Consider the following 14,039-nt stretch of genomic DNA (forward strand, 5'->3'; position numbering starts at 1 on the left):
TCCGCCCGAGCTTCAAACATACTAAGTAGCCACTGCCTTGACCTTGCTAAGCCAGATGGACTGTAGGCTGTCCTGTTTCTCAGGCTCTGCTCTCTGTAAGCCTTTGTCTTGTACACTGTGTCTATGCATAGACTCTGATTTCTATAAGGCCTACACATTGTTAATAAAAATAAGTTTTGTTAATAAATTTGTACTGAACTGAATTTATCTTACACGAGTCAGTAGGGGAATATACACCAACCCAGAAGCAACCACACAAAGATGCAGTTTGAGAAAAGCATTTTATTCAGTTAGCTGAAGTTGCACAACTTCACTCAGAAAGAGAACATTTTATAATGGTGAACAATATATGAATTTGAGGATATCTTAACTTAAAGCTAATTCCAACTGGGACAAGATATTTGATATCTCTGAACAGCATGACTGAACATAAACATGTCCAAAAGTTCTACTTTCATTTTTCAACTTTTTTGCAAGAAATAAAGACAGATAAAGCTATGAAGAGCGTAATAGCGATTATGAGTTATGTTGCCTGTGAACGTGTTGTCGCGGTGATGGATGTCCAGGAGTGGATTGGAGCAGTTTGTCTCACTTGTCTGGTTTAACCACCAGACCCACTTCCCAGCTTGCCGTCTTAGCAACCAGCTAGGACATTCACCCGACACAGTCCTGTCGCAGGAACTCTTTAAGGAGGCTTCTTCCTCCACACCCTACTCACTTCTGCCCATCAAATACAATCACAAAGGGCTGAATTTATGTGCAGCTACAGTGAAGATGCAGAACTTCTGAAATACACATACGAAGGCATTTTCATGAATCATAAGAATTAAAAAAAAAAAAAAAAGGAGAAAGAAATCAAGGCATTTTTGTTACTGAAATTAGGGAATACATATTTAACAGCCACCTCCTGGATTTAAAAAAAAAAAAAAAAACGAGAAAGAATACTTTGACAAACAAGGTGCTTTCTGAACTGCATTACTAATCCCTTCTTATTTCAATTGGTAGGTTCAAGAGGTAAAAAAGAAGAAAATAGCACTTCCTATCAAACCAAAAGTAGTCAGCTGCTCTCACAAACACACACCTTAGTGCATCTGCAGCACTGACCTTGAACCTCCCCCTTTACAGTTTCCAATCTTGATACCCTGCTTGGCAATGAAACAAGACAGGAGGTCTCATATAAAACAAAGACTAAAAGAAAAGCAAATAAGACCTTCGGAGCATCAGTAGGGCTCCTCATAATGGTTAAATAAAAAGGGAAACCACCCCCAAAACCGGGTGTTTATAACATGGGACTCAAACCAAATATGCGAGAGGCCAACCAAACCCTGCTGCCCTTAAACCTTGGGGATGGCATTCGACTGTTAACATTCACAACCAAAGCTGAAATCTTCCATAAGTGCTTTGTTGTCGATCTGGTAACTCTAGGATGCTTATGGTTACAGTGTCTGCTCAGAGTGAAGATGCTGAGGCCGGTTCGGGTATTTCGGGATGTACGTGGGATCCGTGCGTTCGTTTTCCTCAGTCAAAGGGACTGAAGTCACTCTCCAGATTCTCGGATCCTTCGTTGTCAGAGAAGAAGTCGTCCTCGTCGATGTCCTCCTCGTCGTAGTCCTCGTGCCACTCGGGGACGTAGTCATCGTCGTATTCCTCGTCCTCCTCTGCCTCGTCACCCCCCTCCTCGCCCGTGTAGTTGTTGTTGTCAGAGTCGCCTGACTCAGAGCCCCTCTCCGACTTCGACCTGAGGGTGACACAAATGTGGTTCGGAGGAGAAAGAGACAGAGCGACAGAGAGGATGACAGAAAGAGAGAGATGAGAAAAGGGGAGAGGAATGAGAAGAGAGCTTGTTGTCCTTCATGAATGAATGAGCCTTAACATCCTATTAAACGCACTCACTCTTTGTTAGTGGCAGCTTGGTTGAGCAGGTTTGATGCCTGCCCAGCCTCCTGCTCTGCTCCGGGCTTGGACTGGTAGCCCACCCGGAAGTCCTGCCGACAGACAGACAGACAGACAGACAGACAGACAGACAGACAGACACACAGCACATTCAACAAAACAGGCCTACAAGGAAGGCAGCTCACTGCCTGTACACAGGTGGACGGTCACACTGTGTACACTGTGGATGCAACCCAAGACACAAAGTGTCTATCCGTGAAATACACGAGGATACAGACATATGACTAAAACACTCTGTCTGGTATTGTCCCCTCTCTCTCATGCTTCATCCCGTGGTGTGTGTGTGTGTGTGTGCGTATGTGCGTATGTGTGTGTGTGTGGTGTCCATTATCTGTGTCAGCAAACATTCCTGCAGATGTATAGGCGATGCATGTCACATGGTGGCACAGGTCTGCCTGAGGGAAGTCCACATAGTCCTGATCATATGTTCCCTGTATTACATATTAGAGAGAGAACCTTGCAGAGGCACCAAAATGTGTGTTGCATTTATAAGAACTAAGGGACCACACAGGAAGGGCATCTCTTTTCACACAGTAAAAAGAAAACCTCTCAACTAAGCACAGAAAATGATCCCACACTAACCTACTGTATGTGCAGGTGTGCTGACCTGTCTCACCCGTGTGCAGGTGTGTTGACCTGTGTGCTGACCTGTCTCATCTGTGTGCAGGTGTGTTGACCTGTGTGCTGACCTGTCTCACCTGTGTGCAGTTGCGTTGACCTGTGTGCTGACCTGTCTCATCCGTGTGCAGGTGTGTTGACCTGTCTCATCTGTGTGCAGGTGTGTTTAGCGGTGAGCTGACCTGTCTCACCCGTGTGCAGTTGTGTTGACCTGTGTGCTGACCTGTCTCATCTGTGTGCAGGTGTGTTCACCTGTGTGCAGGTGTGTTGACCTGTGTGCTGACCTGTCTCATCTGTGTGCAGTTGCGTTGAGCTGACCTGTCTCATCTGTGTGCAGGTGTGTTTAGCGGCGAGCTGACCTGTCTCACCCGTGTGCAGTTGTGTTGACCTGTGTGCTGACCTGTCTCACCCGTGTGCAGTTGTGTTGACCTGTGTGCTGACCTGTCTCACCCGTGTGCAGTTGCGTTGACCTGTGTGCTGACCTGTCTCATCTGTGTGCAGGTGTGTTCACCTGTGTGCAGGTGTGTTGACCTGTGTGCTGACCTGTCTCATCTGTGTGCAGGTGTGTTGAGCTAACCCAGGTCTCACCTGTGTGGAGTGCTGCAGAATGGCCACCAGGCGCTCCTGGATGCGGCGGATGAGCTCCAGGCCGGTGTTGAGGTGCTCTGGTTTCAGCAGGCGCACGCAGGAGGCCAGGTCAGTGCACTGCAGCAGCGTCTCCTCTGGGGGCAGCACAGAGACGAGACAGTTAGGGCAGGAAGGTTTTTTTTTTTTTTTCAAGTATATTTTCTGTATTTACTACTGGGATCTGGTAGCTATGTGTTTGTATGCTCACAAAGTCCTGTATTCAAGACTGAGTATAATTATTTGAGCACACACAGACAGACAGACAGACAGACAGACAGACAGACAGACAGACAGACAGACAGACAGACAGACAGAGAGAGAGAGAGAGAGAGAGAGAGAGAGAGAGAGAGAGAGTGTTGTGGAACTTCTAAAAGCTCAAGGCAAACAGGTGTGAAGATACTGAACGGTTTATTTCAGAGTAGTTAACTGCTGCTGAGCTGGTCCATGGAGAATCTCAAAAACTCTAAGCTTAAGGCAAGAGCGATCAGGCAGACTAACTGAATTTACCACATCGAGAATCTTTGTTCTATCTGTTGCGAACAGTTTGCATGTTGCACAGTTTGCATACTGCTGGCTGTTTCCTTTGATAACAGGTGTCTTGCCTTTTTTTGGTACCGAGACTCCCTGTCTGGCAGCTGGTTGCATTTTAGAGAAGGCCTACAGACTCTCTGTCTCGTGGCCTTCTCTAAAATGCAACCAGCTGCCAGACAGGGAGTGGCGTGGCGGGTCACCATTTTGTCAGAGAGAGAGAGAAAGCGAGAGAGCGAGAGAGCGAGAGAGAGAGAGAGAGAGAGAGAGGGTGGGGGACGTTGGCCAGACTATCTGGCACTGAGGGGTACGATTCTGATGGCCACTGGAAATACAGAGAGAAGTAGTAGTTACGTGTAAACTGACACCCACTTGTTGAAAATTACTGTTCCTGTTCTATGCTGCATAACCCACCAGGGAATGCCCCCTGTGAATGTATCCTGTTCTTCGTGAGCTCACTGTGCCCCAGTGAGACTTCGCCCTTCTTTTGGTTAATTGCTCACAACGCAGCATAGGTTGCTAATCTGCCACTATCTCCAGGTCACAACAATACCATGGCCCTATGTGGCATTGCGACAGTGGCGTCGACGACTACAGCTTTCTAGTGTCGCATGTCTACGGCTTTCAATGGAAATCAAACTTAGGACGGACTCTTCCGTGGGTAAGGCAGGTCGAAGACGAGGGCAGGCTGAAGACGAACTGGCGGAGGACAGGTGGACAGACATGAGACAGGAGTGAGGACAAGCATCCACCTGGGGATGGAGGGGAGTGAGGACAAGCGTCCTCCTGGGGATGGAGGGGAGTGAGGAGAAGCATCCACCTGGGGATGGAGGGGAGTGAGGACAAGCCTCCACCTGGGGATGGAGGGGAGTGAGGACAAGCATCCACCTGGGGATGGAGGGGAGTGAGGACAAGCATCCACCTGGGGATGGAGGGGAGTGAGGACAAGCATCCACCTGGGGATGGAGGGGAGTGAGGAGAAGCATCCACCTGGGGATGGAGGGGAGTGAGGAGAGTAGGCGCTCACCGAGGAGAATCTGCAGGGCGTTGGTGTGGAGGTCCAGAGCCTCTGTCTGCTGCTCCATCACGTCCATCTTCTCCGTGTCCTGGTTGTAGTAGCTGTAGACGCAGGAGTAGGCCAGCACCTGGGCACAGGGCAAGCACAGCAGCTCAAAACACCACACCACACCACAATCATTCACGGTGTTTGGTCAGGGGGTCAAAACACCACACCACAATTCATTTTCAATTCAATTCACCACAAACTCATTCATTTGGGTTGTACATTACATTACATTTGCCTGACACTTGTAACATTTACGCTTAACGTCTATTGTATTAATAAACTGTTCATTCATGAACCATTCATATAACATTTCATGTGCCATGCAATTACATTAATGAAGATCTCGCAATTGTAGGTAATTTAATATCGAATGGAGTCAGATTAATAGTTTTTTCCGCAATATTTATCACTCTAATGCTTTCTACTGTCCCATAAGGTTCAGACACGTATAAACCTTCCAGCCTGGTGTTTTCTGTCGTTGGTAACACTTTGGCTGTCCTTATATAAGTAAGCCTCTGTCTGTACACATGTAAAGCAGGCAGTTCTTACCTTGCGGGCTTGTGCCAGGATCTTGCAGGCGTCTATGACGAAAGTGAGGGACTTCATCTGCAGGGCCTCGTTGATAGAGGACACCTTGTTCTCCAGACTAATGGCAAAGTCCTGGGGAGAGGACCAGAGGAACACATACTGTATGAGCTGAATGGCCTTAACAGGGGTCTCAAGTCAGGACTGTGTGATGGGATGACATGGGGGGAGGATGTGCTAAGTGCTTGTTACGGTGTGGTTTCAGGATACTGGGATTTCACATTATGCCACGAACACTACCGGTAACTTTACACCCCCACTCCAACACTAACACTAACTTTACACCCCTACTCCAACACTAACACTAACACTAACTTTACACCCCTACTCCAACACTAACACTAACACTAACACTAACTTTAAACCCCAACTCCACCATTAACACTAACTTTACACCCCCACTCCAACACTAACAACACTAACTTTACACCCCTACTCCAACACGGTGGACGTTACCTTGGCCTGGTTGTGGAAAGTGCATCTCTCGTTGTAGTCCTGAAACTTCTTCTCCTGTCTGGCCGCTTTGCTTACCTAATGAACAACAAAGCAGTCAAACCATGAAAACACACACACAAACACACAGACAGCCACACAGATAGACAGACAGACAAACTTAGTCATTCTTTTCCAGTCAGCCTGACGCTGATGCCCAAGTGAATGATTGAATACTATTCCCAGAAGCTAAAGCACAGTTCATGGAGGCCTCATGTGAGTCATCAGACACGCTGCAACCTCTGCACAGAGTTCCACAGGAGAACAGGAAGTAGACATCAGTGGGGGGCAGGAAGAAGATATCAGTGGTGGTGGTGGTGGGGGGGGGGGGGCTTAGCAGACTTATAAAACCACAGCATGATCTGATCTGAGGAGAGTGGAGGGGTGTCTGTGTCTGTGTGTATGAGGCCTCACCATTGCAGAACAGTTGTAGTAGTCTTTATGAGTGGGTTTCCACGGCTTCAGACACCTCCAGCAGAATCCATGGTTACATTTGGCACAGGTCATACTGCGAAGAAGGAATTCCAAAGATTTACAGCTTCAAACTGTTAGCTAACTGAGCAAACCATGCTTAACCACACAAGCATCAATTCTTACTCTTGCCTTACAATACTATGACATAAACACTAAATACATCAGAAGGTTTGTCTTGGACGGTGAAGTAGACAGATATATGTATATACAGATTATACACTATACCAACAGAAAACAATGTTGTCATGTCATGTCATTTGTGTTATTATACTATTATTAGTCATGTAATTAGTGTTTGTTACTATTTTTGGTTACCAATGAATGTAATGTTGAATTGCTGATGCTGGAACATGGACATCCGGAGTGACAGAAGCAACAGTTAGACAAAATGGCTGCAACATGACAAATTGGGCGGGGCGAGGCAGCCTTCTCTAAAAACTATACCAAAGAAGGCAAGACACCATTGTCTCCGGAAACAGAGATCATGATGAGATCATGGTGGAGGGCCCAAAAAGCAACAAAAGAGCTAAACCAGAAATAAGTGGGACAAGAGCCCCATTGGGCAACAATGTGGCCAATTCTGATTGGATGAACAAGATCGTGACATACAGCAAAGAACAGAAGGAGCCAGATCTATTAAAAAAAAGAGATCTGAGGCTTCTTCCTGGGTTAGTTAGCTAGATCGCTCTTGCCACTTTCCTAGAATGTATGACATGCTCCATAGATAGATAGATAGATAGATAGATAGATAGATAGATAGATACACTTTGATTAATCCCTGAGGGAAATTCAGGTGTTACCATGAACCAGCTCAGTAGTAGTTAACCGCTCTGAAATAAAACGTTCAGTATCTTCACAACCTGTTTGCCTAATACCATTATTATGCCATGTAATTAATGTTATTATACCATTATTACGGCATGTAATTAGTGTTATAATACCATTATTACGCCATGTAATTAGTGTTATAATACCATTATTACGGCATGTAATTAGTGTTATAAAACCATTATTACGGCATGTAATTAGTGTTATAAAACCATTATTACGGCATGTAATTAGTGTTATAATACCATTATTACGCCATGTAATTAGTGTTATAATACCATTATTACGGCATGTAATTAGTGTTATAAAACCATTATTACGGCATGTAATTAGTGTTATAATACCATTATTAGGCCATGTAATTAGTGTTATAATACCATTATTACGCCATGTAATTAGTGTTATTATACCCTTATAACGCCATGTAATTAGTGTTGTTATACCATTATAACGTCATGTAATTAGTGTTATGCCCTATACAACATCATCTTCATCCATTATATAGTATAAAGTAATAACAGTATATAAGTTATATAGTATAAACAACAGTGGCCACTCTTAAGCGCAGATTGATCTTGATGTGGTTATGTTATGTGTGGGGGACTCACTGCAGGCATCCCTCGTTCTTCTCGATCTGGGCCTGACAGCTGGGACAGCGCTTAGAGATGAGCTTGGCCAGGTGCTTACTCTGGGCCTCCATGGTCATGCCATCATAGTAGCCGCCGTCGTCCATCCACTGGGACATGTGGCTGCAGCTGGCCGGGTAGTGAGCCTGCACGGAGAGACGCAGGCGTGGCGTTAGGAAAGAGCAGTATCCGTGGCAACAAGCATCAGTGGAGGACACAGAGGCAGCTACCCACACATCTGATACAATAAAGTTTGTCTGAACCCTTCAGTTACACACAGTCACACACACACACTTAACAGGAAATGAGAGAGAGCGAGAATGATGTACATGTATTTTCCGGAGTTGCACCTGGTGGCTCAGACCTTACATTTACATTTAGTCATTTAGCAGACGCTTTTGTCCAAAGCGACGTACAAGGGAGAGAACAGTCAAGCTAAGAGCAATAAAAACCTGGTGTAACAATAAATACTACTTTACACAAGAAATAGAAAAACGACATAGAAAGAAAAAGAAGTGCAGGAATGAAACTGCTGAAGTGCAAGTTAAGCACTAGTCAAGGTGCCAGTTAGGAAGGGAGGTGCTCTCTGAAGACCTTTATGTTTGTGGTTCAACAGGCAAGCAATGTAAAATGTAAAAGTTTTCAGCGCGCAGTAACATTTGAAGGTTTCAGTTGAAAGCAGAATTCCCCTCGGAGGAAGAGGGGAAGTGAAAGAGGGAGAAAAAAAGAAGCGGAAGGAGAACAGAAGCGAAGAGCATGCTAAAAGTAGTTCTTGAAGTTCCACGTTGGTGGAATGAACTACCTAGCATTACCAGAGCAGGGGCGTCCCTCTCTACCTTTAAGAAGCTTTTGAAGACCCAACTCTTCAGAGAGCACTTTACCGTCCTAACTGGCACTTCGACTAGTGCGTAACTTACAATTACAGCAGTTACATTTCTGCACTTCTTTTTCTTTTTTATTTCATTTTGTTATATTTGTTATGTAAAGTAGTATTTATTGTTACACCAGGTTCTATTGCTCGTAGCTTGACTATTCTCTCCCTTGTACGTCGCTTTGGACAAAAGCGTCTGCTAAATGACTAAATGTAAATGTAAAAGGCGGTACGCTCTTCCTGTGTGACCTTCAACGACTTGACCTTTAACCTTTAAGAGACCATCATACAGGTCATCCAATACAGTTCTACCAGTGAGGTCAGGAGCCACTGGACAAAGGTCTGGTGTAAAAATCATGGATTCCTCTGCTGTTTCACTAAACATTCTCAATCTGACTCAGTTGTGAAGTTGTTTTTTGTGAAGTCTGTATGCATGCGTGTTGGCTCCTTATCTTATCCCAAGGCTACTGTGCCCTAATACTGCCTCAGCTACAGCTGCTACTGGGAGGGAATTCAACCTTGAACTTGGCACACACATGCACAAAAAAAAAAAAAAATCAAGAACTCCTCTAATGGTTAACAAAACATTCAAAACTTTCTTAATCTGACAGTTCTTTTTACAGGAGGCCACACACACACACACACACACAGACAGACTCACACACACACACAGCCAGAGAGAGGGAGACAAAGACAGAGAGCATGAAATAACAGAGTGAGTGTTACACACCAGTTTTTTTTTAAAGTCTGTGTGTGTGTGTGTGTGTGTGTGTGTGTGTGTGTCAGAGTATGAATACGTTTTTGTGTGTGTGTGGGCGTGTGTGTCAGAAAGAGTGTGTCTCTTTTGCTCCTTATCTTACCCCAAGGCTACACTGCCTTGCTTTGCCCTGATACTGCCCAGCTGCAGCAGCTATATGGCAGCGCTCATGGAAAGTTTTGACCTGAGTTACGGCGCCACACAAAACATGAACAAAATGATTCCTTTATTTTCTTGTTATTGTTCTTCTCTGTCTCTCTGGAATGTTTTTATTGAAAAATGCATATCGCGTGTTGGCCCGTGTCTGCTGTCGTGGACAATTCACGTTCTAAAATTAAGTAGTCGGAACGCACCATTGCAAACGTTTTCACAGGATCATGTTTATTTTTCCACTCTGTCGAATAGTGTCCCGGCCACAGCAGGCCATGAGGAAGTGATTCTTTCTAAGGCGTCTTATATTTCGCCATCTTCTCTCCCCCCACCTCTTGCAAAACGAAATTCTGGAGAATAACAAACCGTGCCCTATAACATGACTGCAATTAACAACTCATGTAGCCAATGTTAAACTAGCTCCTCCTCCTCCTCCCCCCCACCCCAAACTAGCCAAGATCCAGAGGTTCCCCTGGTCCTCCCCCCAGACAAGAGGATTTGGCTCCGAGAGCAATCTGTTCAGGGATCTCAATCAGGAATGACCCGCTTCACATCTTATGCTCTCTCAATGGGAGGCGTGAGCTGCAGCCTTGCCCAGACACTGCCCGTGAAACTCAACTCAAGGCAGCTGGACTCAACTCCACCACTCTGCCTTCACAAACCTGTTATTCATGAAAGTGGAGACACTAACACATGCCCGTACATTCTCAAGAGGCCAAGAGGCTTGCTATTCCTAGACAATGTCGACACCCAGACATTGGCTGACACAGAGCCGACCGCCGCCCTCACCTCACCTGTTCCCTCAGTTTTGGGCCAATAACCTCACCTGTTCCCTCAGTCTTGGGCCAATAATCTCACCTGTTCCCTCAGTCTTGGGGCCAATAATCTCACCTGTTCCCTCAATCTTTGGCCAATAATCTCACCTGTTCCCTCAATCTTTGGCCAATAATCTCACCTGTTCCCTCAGTCTTGGGCCAATAATCTTACCTGTTCCCTCAGTCTTGGGCCAATAATCTCAGCAAAGCCTTTGCTGCACCCCGAAAAAGAATAAAATAAAGAAAGAGACAGAATAAAATAAAGAAAACTACAATTTTTTCCCCACATCTGTTATATGCATTATCATGTGGGCCTGTTTTGCTGAGGCAAGACATTGTGGCAAGTGAGGTATTTTTAACTTTAATAGGCAATTGTGTAACGCATGCAACTGTGGTTTTGTGTTGAAAGGCCTGTCTCCACCAAGATGTTGCTGCATGTACTCTCTGAAGGTTGAGCTAACTCTTATCAGTATTCTCTTCCCCTGTGGGTGCGTGTGTTTGTGTGTGTGTGTGTGAGATGGTCTCTGAAGGTTGAGCAAACTCTTAGCAGTAGTCTCTTCCCCTGTGTGTGTGTGTGTGTGTGTGTGTGTGTGTGTGTGAGATGGTCTCTGAAGGTTGAGCAAACTCTTAGCAGTAGTCTCTTTCCCTGTTAGTCTCTGTGTGTGTGTGTGTGTGTGTGTGTGTGTGTGTGTGTGTGTGTGATGATGTGATGATCAGTAGTCTCTTCCCCTGCAGGAGCCACTGGTCCCATGCATGAGTGGTACTATCAGCGTTACTATGGTGATGGGCCTCCCCAGCAGGCTCCATCTGCCCTTAGGCATGTGAGGAATGCGGATCGAGACGGACGGAGGCTTAGAGGCCCGGTTCAGGCCTTGACATATGACATTTGCATGTTCTCCCCGTGTTCACAAGGGGTTTCCTCCAATAAGAACCCCAACAGGAAAAACATACAAAAACAGAACATTCTCCTGTCCGTCTGTGACCGAGACGGACGGTTCACTTGGTCCCCGGGCGCTGAGAAGCTGCCCACTGCTCCTGGAGGGTCCTGGAGGAAGGATGGTCCGGGATGGGTCAAATGCAGAGCGTACATTTCACAGCGACCTCAGGCCTGCGTGTGTTTGTGTGTTTGTGTCCTGTGTCGCCTCCATAAAATACACGTGTGTGTTGCAGTGTGCCGCTTGTGGCAATAAAAGAACTGACTGAAGTCAGCCTTGTTTGTTTGTTTGTTTGTTTGTTTGTTTGTTTGTTTGTTTGTGTCAAATGCTGATGCTACAAAGCCGACGCGACTGAAGATCCTGTAATTCTTCTGTATGAGTCTATAGAGAGGCTGCACCCTCTCAGACTTCTGCTGCTACCAAAGACAAAGAAAAATCTTAACACCACCTGATATGTAACTGTCCTTAACACCACAAGATATGTAACTGTCCTTAACACCACAAGATATGTAACTGTCCTTAACACCACCTGATATATAACTGTCCTTAACACCACCTGATATGTAACTGTCCTTAACACCACCTGATATATAACTGTCCTTAACACCACCTGATATATAACTGTCCTTAACACCACCTGATATATAACTGTCCTTAACACCACCTGATATGTAACTGTCCTTTATTGAGACTATGGGAGGTGAGCGCAGACCCAAGCTCGGTGCGTCCAGAAAGAGAGCAGCACCCCCTTCAGAGTAGAATAAATCTCAGAGAAGACTTTGATACATTTCCACAAAAGCAGCACTATGACCTTGGGAGGGAGGGAGGGAGACAGACAGACAGACACACACAGGACTTCACGACCTGCACACAAACACTGCCTCTGCGTTGGCCTTTCACACACACACACATACAGCATGCATCTCTGACCAGCAGCAGCAGTTTGTGTGACTGCAAAGCTGAGCTCTGTGTGTGTGTGTGTGTGTGTGTGTGTGTGTGTGTGTGTGTCTGAGCTGGGCTGAGCTCTGTGTGCTACAACACTCAGCCCAAAGAGTGCGTAGAACCGCAACATGAGAACAGAGGGGAGGGCAGGTGCTAAAAAGAAAAGTGGAACACTCAGACACACACACACACGAAGATGCAACAGGTAGTCAAGAGGGTACTGTAATATTCACATTGAATATTATTTGATATGTTACTGTTGGCAAATCAGTGCGCTTCATGATTTATACATGTTACATTCCTACTGCGCATCCTCAGTGTGTGTTTAGAGTGAGACGTGACACAGCTAGGTCACATATTATGTTACTCCCGCATCAGTATTAATAAAATACAGTTTATAGCACGTCGGTGTGCTCCTGATTTTTGTACATACAGTACGAAACAAGACATGGTGTCAGAGTGAACTTGGAAAAGACTCGAACAGAATGGACGTCGCTGGAGTACCTTCACCTCATATGGATTGGGATTCCATCAACCTGCCCGTAGCATGGCGAAAATTCAAACTACACGTGGAATTGATGTTCAAGGGTCCGTTTAAGAAGAGAACAGAAGAGGAGAAGTGCAGCTATCTTCTTTTGTGGGTCGGAGAAAAAGGTAGAGACATCTATTATACATGGATATTAACAGAGGCAGAAGCAAAAGTTTTAAAGTCGTATTATGACCGCTTTGAAGCATACGTATTACCGAAGTCGAATGTGCTTTATGCACGTTACAAATTCCATGAGAAGACACAGGGAGCTAGCGAGCCTTTTGAACAGTTTGTCACAGAATTGAGACTGCTTGCAAAGGACTGTGGATATGCTAACAGTGAAGAAATGATAAGGGATCGTGTGGTGTTCGGAGTACATTCACATAAAGTTCGTGAGAAGCTGCTTAATGTCGGATCTGATTTGACGCTAGACAAAGCAATAGACATCGCTAGGTCTTATGAAATAGCGCGAGTGCAACTTCAGACAATAGATGACAGAAACAGTTCACAAGAACATGCAGTTCATGCAATTGGCAAGCAGTATCTGAAGAGAGATGCCTGGAAAGCGCGCCAAGAAAGAACAAAAGGAGATGACGCTCACAAGCCAGTCGAATACCGTGATCACGCGAAGCCCTGCGGCTACTGTGGAAACAAGGCCCATGGCAGGATGGACAGTTGCCCAGCAAAAGGGAAACAGTGCAAGATATGCAACAAATGGAACCATTTTGCAAAAGTATGTCGTTCCAAGCAGTGGAAAGAAGTCCATACAGTCAGTGGGAAATGAACCAGATGAAGATGCAGACGGTGACGATATGTTCATTGATGCAGTTACACAAGGAAACAATTCAAAAGACACTGAGCAGGCTTTTGCAAATTTGCAAGTGGGGCCAAATCGAAACACAGTCAAATTCAAGTTGGACACCGGGGCCTCAACCAATGTCATTCCCTCACGTGTTTTCAAGGGATTAGGAATTCAAAGTGCACTTCAGCCCTCTACACTCCCACTTTATGGCTATGGCGGAGAACAGCTAGCAGTTAGAGGCAAACACAACATGACATGCCAATACAAGAGCATTCAGTCAATGCTGACATTCCATATTGTGGACACGCATGCACCGCCAGTGCTTGGATTAAAAGCATGCCTAGATTTTGGACTGATCAAGCTCATTCTTTCTGTGTCCACTACACAAGAAGTGTCTGTAATGGAGGAGTTTGCAGACGTTTTCAAGGGGATAGGACTGTT

At 45.5% G+C, this 14,039-nt stretch overlaps 1 protein-coding gene across 5 annotated transcripts in view; it reads right to left on the reverse strand.

Moving 5' to 3' along the window:
- Positions 1-267: 267 nt before the first annotated feature.
- LOC105897402 (cullin-9) overlaps positions 268-14,039 on the reverse strand; it is a 54,384-nt gene continuing 40,612 nt past the window's right edge. For 4 of the 5 annotated variants that reach the window (XM_031579455.2, XM_031579454.2, XM_031579453.2 and 1 more), the window contains 8 exons: positions 7,780-7,943; positions 6,284-6,377; positions 5,834-5,908; positions 5,342-5,452; positions 4,754-4,871; positions 3,160-3,293; positions 1,894-1,985; positions 268-1,738 (listed from right to left, as the gene is read on the reverse strand). In XM_031579455.2, coding sequence (XP_031435315.1) covers positions 1,519-1,738; positions 1,894-1,985; positions 3,160-3,293; positions 4,754-4,871; positions 5,342-5,452; positions 5,834-5,908; positions 6,284-6,377; positions 7,780-7,943 — 1,008 coding nt within the window. In that variant the 3' untranslated portion in view covers positions 268-1,518. The remainder of the gene's footprint in view (positions 1,739-1,893; positions 1,986-3,159; positions 3,294-4,753; positions 4,872-5,341; positions 5,453-5,833; positions 5,909-6,283; positions 6,378-7,779; positions 7,944-14,039) is intronic. The other variant, XM_031579456.2, reaches the window with a different exon arrangement.

This window comes from Clupea harengus, chromosome 13 (genome assembly GCF_900700415.2).
Source record: "Clupea harengus chromosome 13, Ch_v2.0.2, whole genome shotgun sequence".
Classification (NCBI taxonomy): Eukaryota; Metazoa; Chordata; class Actinopteri; order Clupeiformes; family Clupeidae; genus Clupea; species Clupea harengus.